Source organism: Nannobrachium achirus (assembly GCF_963921795.1).
Source record: "Nannobrachium achirus genome assembly, chromosome: 21".
NCBI classification, from domain to species: domain Eukaryota; kingdom Metazoa; phylum Chordata; class Actinopteri; order Myctophiformes; family Myctophidae; genus Nannobrachium; species Nannobrachium achirus.
Window position 1 is genome coordinate 21,794,817 of NC_137828.1, and position 22,389 is coordinate 21,817,205.

The following is a 22,389-nucleotide window of genomic DNA, read 5'->3' on the forward strand; positions in this document are numbered from 1 at the left end:
GGGCAAGCCATGGCGGGGAGCAACAAGGTGATTTCTACCACTCAACATGGAGGTACTCAACCAACAAGCATGAGCCAAAGTCCCTCGTGCTCAGAAACACCAAGTCCAAATCTGCTAGCACTATGACACGCCCACTTACCAAGAAACTGGCCTTGTCAGTCAAGAAGGCCAGTCGCAGCCAAAGTGCTCAGGCCCTTATGCTATGCCATTCTGCCGCTGATCCCCTGCAGCAACCTCATTCCCCCCAACAGCAGAGCCTTCAGACCTCAGTGGCCCTTCTGGACAAACGCCCGGCCGACTGAGGAAGAGAAAGACACCGAAGCAACGCTACGCAAGGTCAACAGTAACATGGCAGTGGACCCCACGGAAACAGCCAGCCCGAAGAAGCGCAAGATAGAAATCAATAAGAAGGACTGAGTGTTCTTTATTTTCCAAGTCGTTATATTGTAAATGTTGTAGTGGTGTCTATCAGACACCAGACAGGGAGTGTTCTGCCCTCTAATGGCAAGGTGTTTCCAGAGCCACCTACTGGCCATTCAATTTATGTTATTGAACAGGTGTTCTGTATTGCCCTTATTAGAAGAGGCACACAGGTGCTCTTAATTAGGTATGTGCTCTGAAGTTCCTCAGTTCAGTTCACCATTTCTTGTTGAGCAGTCGACATCATTGTCTGTAAGTGGGAATCTTTCCTTTTTCTTTTACTCATGTCAGGAGGCTGTAGTTTCTGATTTGAATGCAACATTGTAGATGAGTGAATTTCATGCATATTTGATTTATTCAACTTTTGCTGTGGATTATTAAGATTTTCACTGTGTAGATCAGGTGTTTGTTGGTTTGTTACAGCCTGTCATTTTCTTTCTTTCTTCATAGTTTTACCCCATTACTTGATGATGTGCAAGTGTGACAATAAAACACAGGAGCTTGGACGCTACTTCCTGACTCCCATGTCATTTTGAAAAGGAGTTTGGCTGACTGTCTAACTATGTACACTAACATGTAGCGAGGACAGAACACGAACGCTCAGACAAAATGTCAAATCTCAGAGACGTTACTGCTTGACATATATCGCCTCTGTCAGGTGGAAACCTTGGATGTCCAAAACTGTCACTTTTCAGGAAAAGGAGGAGGAAAAATAACCAGTGTTCCAATGGATCCAATGTAGGTATTATTGTGTCACAAGCTCTTGTTAACGCTTTTCATTAGTCAAAAAACACACGCACACACGCACACGCGCGCGCGCACACACACACACACACACGCACGCACGCACGCACGCGCGCACGCGCGCACACACACACACACACACACACACTCCCAAATAGCAGATCTACAAGCTCTCTGAGCTATTTTTGCTATACTTTTTGTGTGACACTGCGTATCGCAATGTAAGGCATGATTTATGAAAAGAAAACATGAATAGTTGTAATATGGAGATACAAGGTTGTTTTGCCCAGCAGAGGCAAAATCATAGTTGTAAATCTAGGGTCTATTATGTACACTGTACAGTAGCAGAGAAACATCACCCTGTCGGTGATGAGGCAAGTTCAAGAGGAGGCAAACGTTCACTCTGAATTTCTGCTGCTTGTTCCACTTGGCGATTGTTTAGATCAATTTTGCAGTGAATAATTTCTGCCGCTGTGCTCACTATCCTGCCATGAAATTGGCACCGAGGTTCCCTTCTTCAGTTAGCGAGAGAAGAGAGCGGGAAGGCGAGGTGAATCAAAAAAGAGAAGAAAAAAAACGGCGAGAGAAAATAACAGAGCAAGAGAGAGGCATAAGGGGGGAGAGAGAATAGCCATGAATAAAAAAAAAGAGAAAGAGGCATAGAGAGAAAGAACATTAAAGAAAGAGAGCAGCGAGATAGAAAAATAGGTACTGAGAGCAGGGACGTGCAGAGAATGTTAGAGGGGCAGGGGCTGACATTTCTAAAGGGGCCTTTTGGTGAAAATATAGAAAATAGCCGACCTCTGGAGGTCGGCTATTTTCGGTACTTGATAGCACACTAAACTAAGCATAAAAAAGGCAATACTGGAGATATGGGTGTACAGCATGGATTTCTACACAGTAAGGGCAATTCTTTCATCATAAGATGCTGCATTCAAGTTCAGGAGAGTTTGGACAAGGCAATTCTCTTGAATGCTGCCTTCAGGTATGGCATGGAAAGAGAGCATTTGCATTTCTTTCACCATGGTAAAAACTGCATTCATGGTTCTGGAGAGGGCATTTTTTACAGACGGGTAAAAGGGCAGGGGCTCAAGCCCCCTTTGATGTCTATGTGTGCACGTGCCTGACTGAGAGAGAGAAAGAGAGAGAAAGAGAGAGAGAGAGATACTGTAGAGAGAGAGACAGAGACACAGAGACCCACAGGCAATGCTGTTTTTAAAGCAGGCATAATCAGCTGCATCACGAGGAGGTCAGAGGGAACAAGGTATCGTGCAGTCAGCGGCCCGGGGCTCTGTTCTGTTCTCACACAAACACATCTGTTGATTACTGGTGATTCAACGGGGTCACACCCCAGGAAAGCAGCACTGTCACAGCAAGGCTCACACTCTCACCAGAGAAGAGGCTTCTATATGGGAAAGGAGAGGTTTGCCCATGGCTACTAGAAAGAACCTAACAATTTAGGCTGGACCACAACAGCAGGGCCAGCTCTATTTAACTTGAGTGATATACAGGTCAGTTGGTTTGCCTACCAATGAATACAATCGTACCTCTCAGATACAAGAGGAACAATGTGGATTCCGTCCAGGGCGTGGAACAACTGACCAGCTTTTCACTCCTGGAGAAGGCCTGCATGGGAGTATGATTATCTGGTCTACATGTGTTTTGTAGTTTCGGAGAAGGCATATGACCGGGTACCCCGGGAGGTTCTGTGGGAGGTGTTGCGGGAATATGGAGTGAGGGGGTCCTTGTTGAGGGCCATCCAATCTCTGTACGCCCAAAGTGAGAGCTGTGTCCGTGTGCTCGGTAATAAGTCGGATTCCTTTCCGGTGGGGGTTGGCCTCCACCAGGGCTGCGCCTTGTCACCTATCCTGTTTGTGATATTCATGGACAGGATCTCGAGGCGAAGTGGTGGTGGAGAAGGTATAAGGCTCGGTGAGCTAAGGGTTGCTTCACTGCTTTTTGCGGATGACGTGGTCCTGATGGCACCATCGGTCCGTGACCTTCAGCTCTCACTGGACCGGTTCGCAGCCGAGTGTACAGCGGCCGGAATGAGGATCAGCATCTCTAAATCTGAGGCCATGGTTCTTAGCAGGAAACCGATGGATTGTGCAGTCCAAGTAGGGAATGAGGCTTTACTCCAGGTGAAGGAGTTTAAGTATCTCGGGGTCTTGTTCACGAATGAGAGAAAGGGGAAGACGGAGAAGGAGATCAGCCGGAGAATCGGAGCAGCAGGAGCGGTTTTGCAGTCGCTAAATCGCAGCCGGAAGGCAAAGCTCTCTGTCTACCGAGTAATCTTCGTTCCAACTCTCACCTATGGTCATGAAGTGTGGGTCATGACCGAAAGTATAAGGTCGCGGGTGCAAGCGGCCGAAATGGGTTTCCTCAGACGGGTGGCTGGTATCTCCCTTAGAGATAGGGTGAGAAGAGAAGTTCAGTCACCCGAGAGAGACTTGGAGTAGAACCGCTGCTCCTACACTTGGAAAGGAGTCAGCTTAGGTGGTTCGGGCATCTAGTACGGATGCCCCTCGAGCGCCTTCCTAAGAAGGTCCTCGATGCACGTCCCACTGGGAGGAGACCCCGTGGCAGACCAAAGACCAGATGGAGGGATTATATCTCCAAACTGGCTTGGGAACGCCTCGGTATACTCCCTGAGGGAGTGGAGGAAGTTGCTCAGGATAAGGAAATCTGGAGGTCTCAGTTGGAACTGTTACCCCCGCGACCCGATTCCGGATAAGCGGTTGAAGATGGATGGATGGATGGATGGATAGATATACAGGTTTGGTCAGTTGGTTTGCCTACCAATGAATACAATCGTACCTCTGACTATGGTATGTAGTAGGGCATTAACCAAAAAGTCGACAAATCGACTCAGTCGACTCCCACCAAGGAAAGTTGAAAAAATAAATAAATGTATCATTATTTTTGCTCCATTTGTGCGTGTGAACAGCATTCAAACAGTAGGATTGCTTATTGTCAAAGACAGAATGATTCTCTCCTTTTTTAAATGGGTAAACAGAAAGTGCAGTCAGTTATCGTGTATGTAGTCTATCCTAATAACCAACCTGCCTTGCTGGCCTAACTATAGTTACGTAGATGCTCATGTTGTTGTACCCCTTGCAGCATAAAGGACACAATGAAAATGACCTAAATAATTATCATCCAATCGCTAAGCTATCATTTCTCGAATTTTCACATTTTATGTTGTGAATAATCAACCCAAAGTATTTTTAAATAGTTATTCTGTTTTGAGTTCTTATCAGTCTGGTTTCCGGGCCAAGCATACAAGTAGTACAGTATGTGCTACCTTGTTAGTTTGAAATGATATTGCCTTAGCCTTGGAAAACAAACAATATTGGGCTGCACTTTATTGATTTGTGGATAACACATTGCTTTTACAAAGATTATGTTATATTGTTTTTGATGTTATTGCCTGTACATGGTTTGAAAATGATCTTTCTGAGAGACATCAATGTGTCAAAGTTGGAGCTGAAAAATCTGAGTTCCTTCATATCTCTAGAGGAGTTCCCGAAAGCTGTATTAATGTTTATTGCAACTGTAATAATAATGATCTTTATTGTCCCCAAAGGGAAATTTGTCTTCACAGTCTGTTCAAACAAGAAACAACACATAGCCAAAAAGACAACACAACATATCACATAGACAAGTCATCAGTACCCCACTGTACACAGAAAAGACCCTCTTAGCGACAGGGGCGATTGTTTAGCAGATTGTTAATTGCAGCAATGGCTGAGGGGACAAAACTCCTTTTAAACCGAACTTTGTGCCACGCCAAGGTTCTGTATCTTCGTGGCGATGCAGAGGATGGTCAGTGTCACTTGTTATTGAGAGTGCTAAGCGTGTAATGGCCTTATCGTTCATATCAGACAGTGTGGGTGTGGGAAGTCCAATGATCTTGGAAGCAATACGGGTAATACTGTAAAGTTTGTTTCTGTTAGGCATGGACAGTATGGTGAAGAAACATGCAGAGCAGTACAACAGAACAGGTTGTATAATGCTTTTGTACAGTAATAACAGAAGATGGGGGGCAACGGATAGTGATCTTAGCTTACGGATTACATGAAGTCTTTGCTGAAAACGTTTATGGATAGATAAAGTTTATTGTCCAAAGTGATTCCAAGATATGTGAAGCTATCAACCTGTTCGACTGCTTTACCATGAATAGAGAGTGGGTTAAGTCCAGTGTGGGTTGTTTGAAAAAACAGCTCTTTTGTTTTGTCCACGTTCAACTCTAGATAGTTGTCAGTGCACCACTGTGTAAAATGAGAGATGGTGTTCTGGTAGTCCGTAATAGAGTTATTGTCATGAAGCAGTCCGAGAATGGCAGTGTCATCAGAGTATTTAAAGTAGGTGATATTGGAGGGTGAGGGGCTGGTACAGTCATTTGTGTATAGTGTGTAGAGGAAGGGGCTGAGGATGCAGCCCTGCGGGGCTCCTGTGTTGGTAATGACTGTTGATGAAAATGATGAACCTACTTTAACTGCTTGTGGTCTATTGCTCAAAAAGTTGTGAGTCCAGTGGATGAGAAGTGGGGGAAGGTCGCAGTTTAGTATGAAAACGGCCACATCTTGTCTCCGTCTGTCTGCGCTCGGTTTGACGCTCTGACATCACCCTCTGACATCACTGAGATGTCAGGGTAACCACACTAACAAAATCCCTTTATGCCCTTATATGCATATCCCTGATGTCATCAATATGAATGTATTTATCCGTAGACAACGTGAAAATATGTTGTACCAGGGACCCCCATACAAGATTTGTGTTTCAAAAGATTCAACAATGTTCCCAGATTATCAATAAATAGCAGAACTAAAGCTCAGAACATGTCGCATTGCGATGCGTTGTGTTGTGAGCTTGTAGAAGTGACAAAAAACAACAACATTAAATGAAGCTAACAACTCGATGAAGCTATCTGTGAAATCTATGAAAGGGTTTAATCTGCAATTTTGTACATTTTTTACACGCTCGGCCGGCCTACTAGGGAACAATGTAAATAGGGAATGAATGCCCCACCCTTTAATGCAAACCCCATTATACCTGTTGTCATAGGACCCGTTTTGAGTTGACCATCTGTTTGCCTGTGTCCATTTATGCCCATATATGGAGATATCTGTATCTGTCTGTCTGCGTCCATGTTATGCCCATATATCGAGATCTCTGTATTGGATAACCCTGATATGTCAGACATCAGCTCCGCATGCAGAGAGTCCGAACCTTTCGCTTCAGTTCCGGAAAACCGCGTATCGGGTCGGGTCGGGTCGAGGCCGGGCACTGCACTCCCCGCTGCGGCGGGGAACGCGTGTGCCGAAGTCTGTGTTGACTCGTGGCGCGTGCCAAATCTGAAGCCGGTGGGACAAACGGTTCTCGAGATACGCGGATTACATACTGTACACGCACACTCACAGAGATTTCTCACACTTATTGTAAGATGTAGTACATCGGCTAAGGGGTCCTTGACCTGAACAACATTGAAAGACCCCAGGTATAGAATGTTGTCGATAGGTCTCAGGCTCTTAAGTTGTGGACCACCCCCACCCCCCTCCGTTGGGTGAAATGTAAATTTGGGTCCGGCTGTTCCATTACTCCCCTATACAAACAGTGTAAATGGCTGGCACACATAAGCTGCGGTGCTGTGTAATGTAGTGTGAGGTGGCGTGGTGGTAGCAGGCAGAGGAGGCAGAAGGCTTCTCATGGTGACATGGTGTGGAGATAATGACCCATCAGACAGACCCTAGAGCCAAATATATATATATATATATATATATATATATATATATATATAGTCGCTGTTGGGCAGAAACCTCATATCTCCAAGTTTCAAATTTGTATGTTTTTTCACCAAGTATAAGTATCTATTTTTCACCAAGTATAAGCCCTGCTTCATCATACAAGGCTGTCGCACAAAAGTAGTGAAAACAGCCGATCTACAAGCACACAACGCCTCGCGGTGCGAGGCGTTGTGTGCTTGTGCGTTGTGTGCTTGTGCTTGTAGAAGTGAATGGTGGTAGGCTACTCTTTAGCCAAATAATTGGGGTTAGATGGCATCCAATGTGTCATTTAGTATGTGTTAATTTAGTGATCCTTGACATGAAAACGTTTGAGAACTACTGGCCAAATTCATGTTTCAAATAGTGGTATTGGGTAAAAAAATGTTTCGGTCACTCAGACCATGTAGACCATGTCCATGACCAACAATCTTTATCATCGCAAAAGGTAACATTAATTCATTGGTGCTCCAGCCTGTGCAGTCATGTTGTCAACATGATTTTAAAATCGTAAAAAATAATAATAAATGATCCATTATATGTATATGTGCGATACAGAGACAGACATTAAAAAATTCAACTCTTTTTCCCCAGAGATTAATTTAGCGGCCAAGGTCAACAAGTGAACTCATTTGTATGCCATTAAACTGTGAATGATCTTCGTTAAACCTTCCTTCATATGTATGCACTTTAATCACAAGATGTTGGGTGATTGCTGTTATTATTTATTTATTTTTGAATAAAAATGCTAAATGCATTTTGATTCAAAAATAAATAAATGAGTTAGTCTTTGTTGGGAGAAGAGTTCAAGTTTATTTGCTAATTAGCATGTGACCTCTTAGTTTGAACACCTCAGCTCGTCTTTGTGCATTGCCATACGCACGCACGCACGCACGCACGCACACACACACACACGCACACTTCATTTTTCATTGAGTCGTTTCTTAATGCTGGATTTTGTGTCTGGCCACAAAAAAAGAAGAAAAAACATCCCTCTTTGAACATGCATGAATACAAACTGAAATTCTTTGGTCTCATCGCTTCCTTTGAGTCCCCTTGGAATTTCTTCCCAAATGGGGGGTGGGAGAGAGAGAGAGAGAGAGAGAGAGAGAGAGAGACTCATCGCCCTGGCTCAATAAAGCCACATCGGAAGATCAAAAAAGAAAAAAGGGGGGAGAGAGAGCTTGTGGCGTTTTGTCACGCGACTGTTCACACCAGGCGCACACACAGGCCCGATTTCTCACGTTTCCCAAGCGCATCCGAGCGCTGTTTCCCCGTCTTCAGACACCCAATCTCATCTGGGATCGATTCCAATGTGATTTAGCATGCCACCTGACACGTGCGGCAGAGGTTCAGCTTTGACAGCGCTCTCTCACAACTCCCCCGGTGTCGCACCGACAGGCATGGCAGCGAGGCTAATCTTCCACCAGGTTGGGGCTAAATGGTCTCAACAGGACACCGGCCGAGGAGGACCGGGGTTTGAGGCTGGCGGCGCCGCGGTCTGCGGTTCAAAGCCCGCGACCAGATTAATATTCCCCCAGGCACAGGCAAGATAAGTCTAAAACAGTCATTTGATGTTGAGAGACAGAGAGAAAAGAGAGATAGATGATGCGAAAGAGGGAGAAGGAGAGATTACAAGAGAGAGAGAGAGAGCAAAAAAAAAAAAAAAAAAAACGAGAGACAGCCAACATAGCAGAGCTCCCTCTGTTTTTGTCAAGTTTGGTGTCTGCCTATACGTATGCTTTGGCCGCCACCAGAACCACACCGCAAATACTTGGGCAGGCCAGCGTCTGGATCTTTGAAGATAGCGTTGCCTATTAATAAACAAACAGAAGCAATTACTTGGGAGGCAGAGGAGAGGAGAAGGATTGGATTAGGTCAGGGCGAGCGGGAGCGGGAGGGACTCACTGAAGTCTAAATTGATGAGCAGCAGCTCTCCAAAGACAACCAAGGCGACCAAGATACTGATCCCTATGAAGTGACCCCCATTCACCCCCACCCCGCGTCCACGCAGAAGGAGATAAAGTGCTCTGTGTGTGTGTGTGTGTGTGTGCGTGCGTGCGTGCGTGCGTGCGTGCGTGCGTGTGTGCGTGCATGTGTGAACACTCGGTTCCACCGAGTGAAGACGCTCGCCACCCTGCCCTTCCAGCCAATGGCATTCAGTTCCGGTTGCTTTTCAGGACCAGAAGTTCCAAGATGGCGGATTTGAAATCGCTAAAAAAGTGGCTTCAAAACGGTTCTGTAGAAAACACTGGGTCACGGGACGGCTCCCTTTCGTCCATATGTCAACAGCGACACAGCGATCTGCAATTTTCACAATTTCTGCCTCAAATATTTGACAATTTGGCCAAGTCCTTAAATTGTCACTTTAGAAATGTGCAGATACCCTCTATACACTGATACTATATGTTTTTTTGTTTTTTTGTTTGTTTTTTTACTATTGAGTGAGAAAACAATGTTTCACATTTAGTTAATCATCTGGGGACCCCCAAAAATAATTTGGGGACCCCTCTGGGGGTCCTGACCCACAAGTTGAGAATTGAGAGTCAATTTCAAAATGAATGGAATACACTGGTACCAACTTAAGCCCTGTCAATGTTGGGTAAAATATTGCTTTAACCACATTAACCCTATAGTGTCCCTATTGTGGGAAAATCACACAAGGCAGAAATAGGCAAACATTGAGCTCACAACACGTCCCATTACTGTTTTTTGCTATTTGACAACAAAGTTTATTACCCGGCTTGTTTGAATGCTTGATTCTGATTGGTCAGTTGCTGAAATCAGTGGTCTGTTATTTCTGGATAACAGACCGCTCCGCTCTATAACAGACCGCTGCCTAATCAAAGACCCAGAACACCTGCTGCAGTCAAGCTGAACTGCGTGAATCTTGTGCTGTATCCAACATGTCAGCCATGTAAACGACCACACAGCGACATTTAGAACTAAACGTTGCTCTCAAGAATGTTTTTAAAAATATTTTAAGCAGAAATAGACGACGTAGTATCAGAAAATGGATTCTATCTAATCAGCACTTCCTTGTTTTCCAAGGCGACCGTGTCGCGCTATAGGGGGACGCCCAGCGCAACACTTGTGGAACACTTCCAGCCATCTGCACATAAACAAGGAAATACTTTGTTTTGTTTTTAGTTTTGAGTCGAATTATACATTTTATTTAGTAGCCAGGTAATAAGCGGGATAAATACTGGCTCCTTGGGGGTTGTCCATATATAACATCCATTCGAACTGATAACCCCCGCGGTCCGCGGAGCCAGTATTTATCCCTTACATACTATACTGAAGGGTTTAACTGGTTAAGATTCCCACATTGACACCAGGATATCTCTTGTCAGAGCCGTCTATGAGTGTTGGCAAGATGACTGACACTCCAGTACCAGTGTCTCACTCCCCTCAGAGACTATGCATAGTCAATAATTCATCAGGAAGGCACAGCATTATACTGTATAGTACTCTGCTAGCGTGCGAGGTACGTCGCATTGAGTGGCATCTGTCTCTCGCTCTCTTCTCCACCTCACACTCTCCATTTACAGTACAGTTTCTCCATCCATCCAAGGTCTCTGTGGCTTTGTCAGGGGCGTCACAAATGGGGGGGGAAAGTGAGACCTAGTTACTAGGGCCCAAGGTGGAGGGAGGGGCCTTAATTACTGTATTTAGCTATTGAAAAATAGCAGATATAACAAGCTCACAGCGCGGCACCGAGTGCCGCGCTGCGAGCTTGTAGATCTGCTATTTTTGAAAAGTCGTGAAAATGTGTGCAACTATTTCAAATATTGCTTCTGGGGGGGCGTCCCTGGACCTAAATCTTTTAAGATGGGGGTCAGCAGCCAAATACATATCATTTTAGGGGTCCTTCTCATGAAAAGGTTTGAGCACCACAGACATAGAAGGATTTGAATTATTCAAAGACTTGGAAACATTTTTTAGATCTTTCAAAAAATAGCAGATCTACAAGCTCGCAGTGCGGCACACAGTGCCGCGCTGTGAGCTTGTATATCTTGTTAAAGCACAAAATAATGCGCGGTGCGGGCCCTCAGTGAATCCTTGTACCCAGGGCGCAGAATTTGGTGTGACACCCCTGCTCTCTGTCTATATATTGCCAGCGTTTCAATAATTCACAGGGATATATATAAGTCAGTGAAATTTGCCATACCTCTGGTCATTACGATGCCTGCCAGGGATTTGTGCGGAGTGTGTGCTGGGCTGCAGCCACCCACCAGCAAGCGATACTTCTCCCTCACCATGTGGAATATTGAGTCGGCGAAGTCCTGCAAGAAGACACAATCGCTGCCTTATTCTGCTGCTCACTTAAAATGTGGAGGATATATTGCATTTAAGGATTCATACACTCTCACATAATAATATTGTTGTTGTTGTTAATAATTGGCTTCAGTGTGCAGAAGATCTAAATAAAAATCATATCCACGATTCAGCCAAAGAACAGGATGAAAATCATGAAATTAAATGATCCAGGAACCTGTTAGTAAACAACATACAGGACAAACGGGTTGTTTGATACGGAGTCTTTGACGCATCGGCTGCTTTCTTGTCGATATTTGTTTTGTTTCGTCCAACCTTTGGCTGCAGGGAGAATGAGAGCGACAGCAACTGGACAATAGAGAGAAAGTTCTAACCATGGATGTATTGGTTTCGACATGCATGATCGTGACATCTTCCCGTCGTGTAACAGGTGAAAGCTGCTGGTGCGCCGAAAACCCGCCCTTTGTGAGATTACATGGAATATTTTCTTCAAATTTGGGGAATAAAACCACACCGTAGATGGAACTCTAGTTACTCTACCCATCTCTCCTGTCGGCATTGTCACAAGACCCAAAAATCTGGCATTGGCTGAGGGAGAAAGAAAATGAATCAGAGAACATATTGCGCTCTATTGCCCCATCAGGGCTGTGAAATTCTCTCACAGTCGGAGGTGTGGCATGCCGGATGATCACAGCTCACAGTGGTGGGTGGTGTGTGTGTGTGTGTGTGTGTGTGTGTGTGTAAATGGTGCATTTATATAGCGCTTTTTATCCAAAGCGCTTTACAGAGATTGTGCATTACATTCACCCATTCACGCACACATTCATACACCAGTGGCGGAGGAAACCATGCAAGGCACCAACCAGCTCACCGGGAGCAATGTGGGGTTCAGAGTCTTGCCCAAGGACCCTTCGACATTAACTCAGGGGGAGCCCGGACGGTGCCACTTTATTTATAACAGTCCCCTGTGGGACTCACCAAGATGCACTGAACAGCTACTGTATGGCAACTAGGTGACAACCCAGTGTAACGTTGGTGTCTGACGGTCTAAATGACACTCTTCCCAGCGTCCCCTCTCCCTAGCGTGTCGTAATAATTGAACATTTGGCAGAAAAATAGCTGATCTACAAGCTCAGCTGTGGATTTGTTGTAGATGTTGATCAGAAATGACTACTGTACATTAGAGTAGTGGTTCCTGTGAGTCCCCAAATTATTTTGGGGGGTCCCCAGATCATTAACGTAATGCACAACATTGTTTTCTCACTCAGCAGTAATCAAACGAACATACATTCTAGGTGTATAGAGGGTATCTGCACATTTCTAAAGTGACAATTGAAGACCCTTTTAATACATCTTAAATAAAATAAACATTGGCCATATTTCAAATATTGAAGGCAGAAATTCTGAAAATAGTCGATCTACATGCTCACAACGCCTTGCAACGCGAGGCGTTGTGAGCATGTAGATTTGCTATTTTCACAATACTGTGTCATACAAAACGTAATGCCTCAACTCTTAGTGCTCGTCAGAGTGGGGGGGGGGGGGTCCCCACTCTGGGGGGGTTGTGGCCTGAAAAGGTTGAGAACCACTGCCAAGGTTGTAAGGTTGGGGGATTAAACAAGAGGGGCGAGGTTGAGATGTTTTGGACACGGTGCAGACTGAGGAGGGATGAGGGGTACACCAGGAAAAGTATGCTGAAGATGGAGCTGCCAGGTGAGAGGAAAAGAGGTTCGGGCCAAAGAGGAGATGTGTGGATGCGACCAAGGGTCTTAACCCCATGAACCGCAATCTGGGAACCCATTCGGTCAAAAACAAATACAAAATTAAATATAAACTAATTAAGGATCTGTCTTGAGAGATTACATGAACCCTAATCTGAACCCCATGAGTCCCTATTCTGGGCATGTCATAATAGGGGAACACTTGGCAAAAATAGATAATCTATCTCTAGCACTAATTCAAGACCACTTTTTAGGATGTTGACTTGATTTAACAGATTATGCAAAGCATAGCTGTCCCACTTAATGTCCCATATAACGTGAAATCACTCCGTTCACAAGTTGTAAAAGGCAATAGCCATGGTTTTTACAATTGTTTTCTCCACTGTCATCTTAGCAAACTTTTTTTTCTCCTTTTTTTGTCAATGTTGGCTAAACATCATTACACAGTTGAGTCATTGATGGTTGAATTTAATTCGCGAATTAATATTGAGTACGGGGACGCCATTTGGCCAGACTTAAAATGCATTAAAATATAATCTAACTTGGACGGACGATAAATGTGCCAAGAAATTATTGGATCTTGTGTTGGATTTGATTTCCCCATTTCAAAAACGTTTCAAGTGTCTGCAAGTTGATTTTCATACTTGGCTTCCTCAAACATCAAACAAAACAGTGTGCTTTTGGAAGAAATCCAGTCATAGTCTATAATATCCATGTGGATATAAACCTGCATGCCAGCAGACCACCGGTACAGTATGGTCCTCTACAGTAAGTTCACAGAGTCAGGCCTTGTCTTCTCTACCCGAAAGTGACGTCCAATTAATTCTACCAGGATCCTGCTTGGCTGTGCGGTGTCAGGCTGGCATGGGTCACCCTCTGAACCCCGAGTCAAGTCCTCCATCCCTCTTAAAGGCTGTTTTATTGATGACATTACAGGGGTGATGCAAGGAGGCACCTGAGAGCCGCTCAGAGAGCAGAGGTGGAATAGACCCTGGCATACCGCCCAGATCTCTCTCTCTCTCCCCTCTTCCTCTATTCCTCTCACTCCCTTTCAGTGTTGCCAAGTCCACTTAATATAATAAGCGACTTTGGGCTTGTTTCGCTTGTAAAGTCACTTGTAAATGATTGGAAGTTGTATTTTTTTCCTAAAGTGTAGTTGCTTATTTGGGCACTCGCTGGCCTAGCGGTCCAGGTGCATACCACACATAGGCTCCAATGCCTGACAGCATGTAATACCTTAACAGTTTTACTGCCAGATGTTATTATTTATTTATTGGGTCTGGTGCCAGCAAAAAGCAGCCTACCTTTGCGACGTTATAGAAAAAGAACTATTACTTTTTTTTTATTTTTTATTACATGTACTTTGGCCATACTGGCAGCAGAGGGCAGCCTCATGCAAGAATTAATGTGAAATGGGCCGCTGCGGCTTCCATACATTCAGGGCGCAGAGTCGCATCAGAGCAACCGATCCACAGCGAGCAGCCAGGAAGTGAATTTGGACATCATTGATGTTCACGTGAGGTGGAGATTTCAAAGCAGGATTACGGGAAATGTTTTTACTGTACACACCCGCGCAACCCCTCATCATAATAATAATAATTCGATAATATTTGGAATTTATTTGGACACTTGAAGAAATATTTAGTATCATTTTAAACTTGAAGTACAAATTATTTTCAGTCAGTTCTAACCAAAATGGCTATTATCTCAACGTTTTCCTCACAACATAATCACTAAAATATTGTCACTGTCGGGCAGAAACCTCTGTCGCACAAAACTAGTGAAAACAGCCGATCTACAAGCACAAAACGCCTCGCGATGCATGCTTGTAGATCGGCTGTTTTCACTAGTTTAGTACATTTTATAGATGATAAATACAAAACCAACGGTTTGGGACGTACAAGGTTTCCACCCGACAACGACGATATGCTATAAATACAATGTGCGGGGAGCGAAAATTATAATGTAGGGGTGCCTCAGATTAAAACAAATATTTATGGGGTGCCCTGAGACAAAAAAGTTTGGGAAACCCTGGTCTATGTATCCACCATGTGACTTGCACTCCACCATGGCCATTTCTCTCTCCCCCCCATCATTCCCTTCACCTCCCAGCCGGGCCTTTTCTCCCTTTTCCAAAATGTGCTTTCTTCCAGGGAAGAAAATCAACACATCCACACCACTGGGAGACACAGAGGTTGATGTAGATGGATGTGTCATAACCTTCCACATCTTCTTTCTTTCTCTGCATTTCTGTTATTTTACTTGTCCTTTCCTCGATGTTATTTTTGGCTGACATACTTGTATATCGTCACTGTCATGCAGAAACCAGCTAACTCCATTTTCCAGCTTTTAGATGTATTTCATAAATCAGTGCTATTGAAAAAATATTGAACCAATGAAAAGTATTAAAAAACTCCATTGGATCCTCAAACTATCTGCTAAACCAGCTAACTCCAACTAAAGAGGGTGGATACACCCTTTTGACCTCCAAACTTGAGATTGGAGGTCCATTCAGCTGTTCTTCAATGATGGACAACTCCACCTTTCTTTTTTTTAATCTCCAGTCCAGACTGGTTAGGTGGGTGGGCGCGGTCGTTTTGTTTGTTTGTTTGTTTGTTTGTTTGTTTGATTGATTGGTGGGTTGTTATCAACCTGCCTGCCTGCCTGGATGGCTGGCTGGCTTGTTGTAAATTTTCCTCTTGTAGAGCTTGTCAGCTTGCTTACCATGTGTTTAAGTTATCCTTGTGTGCCTTGTAAGATAATGTGCTGCTGAGTTTAACAACTGATTCAGCTAAGGCTGCAATGAACTTCAAACACAACAGAATATGCAGCATATCCTTTGTAGAAGTCACTCTACACTACAGCCACTCTTGTCTTTATATTGCTGGATTTAAAGATTCCTCTTAGGAAGGGAGAAATAGCAGCTGCAGTTAAGTGCACATGTATACAACTGTGACTTCTATAGGAAAGTCCTGAGCGTTAGTCCTAAATCGCACATTGCCATTGCTAGACTATTAGAGATGTCCCTGCCACCAGATTCATCAGGGGACTTCTAAATGCATCGTAGTAGCTAGAAAAGCAGCGAGAAGGGCCACTACCAAGCTTTGAAAACCAATCACATATACCCCAATATGAAGGACCACTTAAAAGACTTTGGATTGTTTTTTTTTAAAGGTCTCTAATTGTTTCCATCCAATGTTATCAATGAAAGCCGGGACATGTTCTTCAGTCTGGTTGAGCAAAGCACTTGGAGTGGCTTTTGAGTCTAGTTTCTTTTTAGTCTAGTTTTTCGGAGTGTACGTAAGAATTGTCTATTTCCTTTTTTCAATGTTTTGTGCTTTTTTACTCCTTTTTCTCCCAATTTAATCTTTATGACAATTATTTCCTGCCCTCCCCACCCCACCGTAGAGCCTCCGTACGCGTGGTGGCAAATATCACTCTCCCCGCCTGGTTTCCTTCCCTCAAACACGGGCCGATTGTGTTCGTGAAGACGCTTGACAAAACCGAATGCACCGCATGCACTTTACCACAGTGCAACCCGAGCATAGGATGATCTATTTCTACACTCAAAGGCTGCACACGTGTAGACAGAACAATAACCTGTGCCTTTCCTAAAAAAAGAAAAACAACATTACATTGACCAAAACAATGAACGTTGATTCTAAATTGCCTGGGAAACATAAGGTCTCAGATTAGCCCCGGCTATGTGTTGAGCAAGAAACGTCCCTTTCCCCGGAATTGTCTAAATAGAGGGATAAGGAAATGTAATGGCATTTACGGCAAAGTTGCAAGACATTTGCTACAAACGCACAGAAAATGTGGCAAAACAAACATGTTCAATAAGATCCCTGCTCCATTTTTTTTCTCCTACTGTACCTTTTCAAACCCTCCTTCCCTTGCTCCCTTCTTTCATCTACCCCCCCCCCCCCCCCTCCCCCCTTTTCTGTACACGCAAACAGTTCCACGTCTATATCTCCTAGGTAATGTGGAATGTCACCCGCTAAGCCTCTCCCTCCCCTGCTTCCCTCTCCCTCTGAAGTCAATATTGTGCCAGAAACACAAAATGTCAACGCAGAAATTTGCTCGGCTGATGCCTGACCCAGGAGTATGTACGTCTTTGGAGGAGGGAGTGCTGGGAGGAGGAGGAGGAGGAGTTGGGGTGCAGACAGAGGGAGCGGGTAAACGCCAACAGTATAATTTACGGCGAGGGGGGAATATAATGGTCAGTGTTTCTCAATCTTTTTTGGCTTGAGTACCCCCTTTCCCTGATTTTTGAATCCAAGTACCCCCTTTACGCGACAACAACAACATTTTCCATATAAAACTGCAATTAAAACCATAACTAGTGGTATAAACCCCGCTTTTCAACAATATAACATTAAAAAAATGGGGAGTGAGAGTTTCTAACAGTGCCTCCTGAACAGATTTATTTTCAACACTGTGGCCATGACATTTCAGTCCAGTTTTTCTGTCAATAACTTCAAACAACATTCAAACACATCCCAGTTGACTGGTACCATGTATTTTGGGTTAGCAACTGTCAGGCTCACAATAGGTTTCTCCAATGTCATCATTAAACATAACAGTAATTGTTTTTTTCCCCCCTCCTTCTAATTCAATTGTAGTTCATTATTTAACTATGTAAAATATCATGATTTATAGGCTACTTATTTTTTTCTTTTTGAGGGGCATTTTCTCGAGTACCCCCTGCAGTACCTTCGCGTACCCCCACTTGAGAAACACTGATGTAGGCTATAGGCCACTAAGGCCAGTGATTCTCTCAACCACACTTTTCCTTTTTTAATCTTTGGGATCCCAATCTATACAATCAAATCCCTGGTGTTTATTTAACTCTGATGGGCCCATTTGGTTCCATTTGTACATTCTCAGAGTTACAGACCCGTAACTCCCCATCCATCTGGACCCCTGGTGGTCCCCTGACCCAACGTTGAGAACCAGTGGACCAGACAGCAGCGTGACACAGGCAGAGGGTTTTGAAGGCAATACTGTAGATCAAGGGTCTTCAACGGGGGGTCCGGGACCCCTAGGGGGTCCTCAGAGTCACTACAGGGGGTCCTCCAAATCTTTGTGTGATAGAAACCTCTTTTCTCCTTTTTTAAATTAACCATTTGAACCCTAGCGTCCACATTCTGAGAACTTTAGCCAAACAGCGCGAGGCGTTGTGAGCTTGTAGAACTGCTATTTTCTGCAAAGAAAATCGGGGGGAAAAGAGCAGAACGAGTACAGAGTGAAAGCAAGGTCAACTTTACTAAGTATTGACGGTTCAAGTTGTTAACTATCTGAAAATACAAATTGACGTGACTCCAAAATACACTGATGATTGTGCAGTCAAACGATTAAACTATATGTAATCTATGAAAATGGGGGTCCCTGCTTCATCTCTCTCTCAACTAAGGGGTCCTTGGCCTGAAAACGTTGAAGACCCCCTGCTGTAGATTAATCACTAGCTTTATTTACTGTCTCCGCCAGACCAGCAGTATGGACGAAAGCCATCACGTCCGTCCGCGTGTCAGTCTGCCAGTCACTTGCACCGCTGGACCGATCGGCGTCAAACATGTAGATATTTATTATATTACTCCTACAGATTTTGTCCGAACCTCTATGGTCATGTGATCAAGATGTATCCGTCAGATTTTTCATATTCCATTCTGATTAGCTACCAGCGCATTCCACAATTTGATTTCCACAGATCATGAATCATCTGGCGGAGACCTGTGCTTTGGTGAGCACACTTTCTAGTTTTTTCTGGGCCTTTACGGAACATTTTAACAGACAGTTCTACGAAATACAACCTTAGTTAGTGCAATGATTCTGGAAAAGGAGACAGGGCAGGCAATAACCTGTTCTAACCGCATTTGCTGCGGAAGAGTACATGAGCCCCTGTGCACGTGCGTGGGTCTGTAGTGTGTGTGTGTGTGTGTGTGTGTGTGTGTGTGTGTGTGTGTGTGTGTGTGTATGGGGCTCGAATCGTGACACGGGGACGTTGGTGCGTGCGCGTGCACGCATTCGATTTTATCTGTGTTGTACTGAACGCATGGACTTCTCCTGTAGTTTTTCAATGGCATTTAATAGCATTACACGTAGGCGTCGCTGGCACGCGTAGCTGTGTGTCTTCATTTAAGTGGCCAGGCGGGGTACACGGGGACGCGTTTAATTAGGCGTTTGTGGCGAACGCATGTGTTAACGCACGCATACATCTTTTGGTCATGTGGCCATCATGCGTGAGACGACACGGTCAAATGCAGCGCCGCCATGAACTGTACGCGTGATTGACTTGTTGCTCTGCTCTGGGACGCACGTGTGAGCTGTGTGCCACCCATTTGATTCTCAGCGCTAAACCTGCGTGTGTGTGTGTAGACGTGTATATCAAATAAAACATCCATCCAGAGTCTGGATTCCAGACGTTCATGCGAGCATGCGTTGGTCTGTCACTGTGGGCTGCATGCTCTCTGTGCTCCTTAGGGCTGGCGTAGCAAATTTGCTTTATATAGGCCTATTTGAATTGAGATAAAATACAGACCCTCAAGGACCACCGCGGTGGTCCTTTGGTGAGTTGGTGGTCCTGGTGGTCCTGACTGATTGAGACTATACATATTTCGTTAATTTATTTATATTTATTTATTTAACTGTTTGTTTTGTTTGGTGTTCCTAAGTTGAGCCCTTCGGAATGGCTGCCTTCTGGTTATGTTGTCAGTTAAATTGCTTTATTTATTATTAGTTTAGTTCTGTTCAGTTATGTTGTGTTTAGACCTTTATTTCGTTATTTGTTTGTTTTGTTTAGTTATTAATTTCAGCTCTGAGCAGCGGCCTTTTCTTCGTCACAATTTATAAGATCGGTGAGTAGGCCTACAGCCTCCTAGCCTTTAACTGTTAGCAATATATACCCAATGGCCAACGTAGAATGTAGTCATCTTGGTCTCTTGTGATCTTATCATTTATTTATAAATGTATTTTATTTAATTTCAGCTGCTTGCTGTCTGATTGGATTATTCGCCGGAGCGAGCGGGCGGTGCGGCCTCCCGGTGCGGCCTTGCGCCCAGCGCTGGATTTTTGGGACTCTCCAGAGAGAGAGAGAGAGAGAGAGAGAGAGAGAGAGAGAGAGAGAGAGAGAGAGAGAGAGAGAGAGAGATCGTTTTGCTCGCTGTGTATGAAAGGCTCTCTCTCTCTCTCTCTCTCTCTCTCTCTCTCTCTCTCTCTCTCTCTCTGTGTGTTTCAAATGGATGATACGCACGGAGCGAGGAGCGGAGAGAGATAGAAAGGGAGAGAGAGGAGAGAGGAGGGGGGGGGGGTGTAGACAGACAGATACGTGGTTCTCCTCCTAGTCTCGCCGCTGTTTTAATTATTAGCTTCCAATACTACATTATAGGCCTCTTAATGTAAGGCTACTGCAGCCATGTATTTCATGAGGAGAGCTGGAGAATGGAGAAAGATCAGGGCATTATTACGCAGCGGTCCAGCGGACAGATCACTAGTAGGCTAATATTGCTGTTAAATAGTGTGTTATTTGTCTAATTTGTTAAATTGTCATGATGAGGCAATGCCCAGTGCTCCAATCCACAGTAAAACGAAACAGCTGCGAGCCTGTGACCACTTGTCGCGCTCGTTACACCTCCGTGGTTGCCCTGCGCTAAAAAAGTTGAGATTTCATTCATAGATTCCTCACGCATAACTGCCAAGTATAGGGAATTTAAACATCCCACGAACAAGCTGTGGGTTTGTTTCTTTCTCTCTGTCGTTCTTAATCTTGTTCGCTTTCGCTCTCTTTTTCTCACTCGATCAGGCTATCTCTCTCTCTCTCTCTCTCTCTCTCTCTCTCTCTCTCTCTCTCTCTCTCTCTCTCTCTCTCTCTCTCTCGTGTGTGTGTGTGTGTGTGTGTGTGTGTGTGTGTGTGTGTGTGTGTGTGTGTGTGTGTGTGTGTGTGTGTGTGTGTGTGTGCCGATCATCATCATAGATTCAGAGCCTAATAACTAATATGTAGGCCTACTGGTAGCCTATTTGCTCCGCCTAAAAATAAACACGGAATGCATGCCAAAATGTTGCGTGATGCCTAATCAATGGTTGTTGTGATAATTGATTTGGGTGCACGGTGGTCGCCCGCAGTGAGTGCACCTTCAGGCTGGCTGTGCATGCATTCATTATCATTATTCATTACTGTCTGAAAAGTCATCCAATAAACTGAATAAAGACTACTATGTGAATTGTGAATAACCCTTTACCTTATACTGTCACTGCCGGCCTGCCGCTGTGATGTGATGTGATGCATTTTGAAGGTCCATGAAGAAGTAATCCGTTATTTGGGGTGACCAGAATGCAGGATAGACTATCATTAGTTGGCTGACTGAGAATATAATGCCACAATGGTTTAAGTTATCTAATGTAACTTTGAGAAGCGCAGAGCTGGTCCATTCAGACCAGCTGCGGGACTGCTGCGCTAATTGGGTTAACTCGTTGACCCTATAGCAGGCGCGTACGCTTCATTAAGGCAGGCCGTCGCCTTACATTTATTCTGTAGAAAATGTTAAAAATAGCCCCCAAAGCACCCCCAAGCACCCAAAAGGCCCTGCTAATTTCAAGAATGTCTCTCAACCCCCCTTGCACACTCGCTGGGGAAGGCAGCCAGCCAGTTCTTTGGGATGTAAATTGCTTCTCCTCGCCTTTTGTTCCTGTGCGTCTTTTGTTATAATGGTGTTACAGGGCAGGGGAGGAGATTTTGGGCCATTATCACCTCTACCTGGCTGAAAGGTGGGCTACTGTATAAAACAGGCTCTCAGACTAGCCTTGATTCATTACTGACTGAACTCCAACATGGGACCACCAGCTAAGAAGAAGTTCACCCGCTCCAGTTCACCGCCGCCAGCAAAAGCAAGCCGCCTTCTGAAGACCTCCCTGCCGCCGCTTTGGAGCCGCCTTCGCCACCTTCCGAAGACCTGCCTATAGGGCCTATAGGCCTAGGCCTACTTGCGCTATTCGATTTATAATTGAAAAATGGAAATGCAATGACAGTAGGCCTATTAATTCATTTATCTATCTGTCTGTCTGTCTGTCTGTCTGTCTGTCTGTCTGTCTGTCTGTCTGACAGACAGACAGACAGACAGACAGACAGACAGACAGACAGACAGACAGACAGACTGATAATTTTCCCATTGCACACGAGAATTCAGCACCGCAGGCAGCCCCTCATCACAGACAGCGTGTTAAAAGTGGTTGAGAACCACTGGTATAGCTTTCAATGGATCAATTATGCGCGGTCATTATTTGCTTTCAAGGAAAAACAAACAATAGATGTGTGAATTACGCCGGTCATTAGCTCCTGCTGTGACATCAAATGAATATGGTCCACCAATTAAGGTTCAAAGCAAAGGCAATTGTGGTGATCGAGGATTTCGGTGTCTGGAGGTTTATGAGTGGAGTTTTTTTTTTTT

General features: G+C 44.5%; 1 protein-coding gene across 1 annotated transcript in view; it reads right to left on the minus strand.

Annotated features, from left to right (window-relative positions):
* Positions 1 to 22,389, minus strand: part of LOC308307102 (double-stranded RNA-specific editase B2-like) — a gene marked incomplete at both ends in the record, with an annotated part of 332,552 nt that overhangs the window by 59,063 nt on the left and 251,100 nt on the right. Inside the window, one exon of the mRNA XM_080752237.1 lies at positions 11,119 to 11,233. Within this exon, the coding sequence (XP_080608363.1) occupies positions 11,119 to 11,233 (115 nt within the window). The remainder of the gene's footprint in view (positions 1 to 11,118; positions 11,234 to 22,389) is intronic.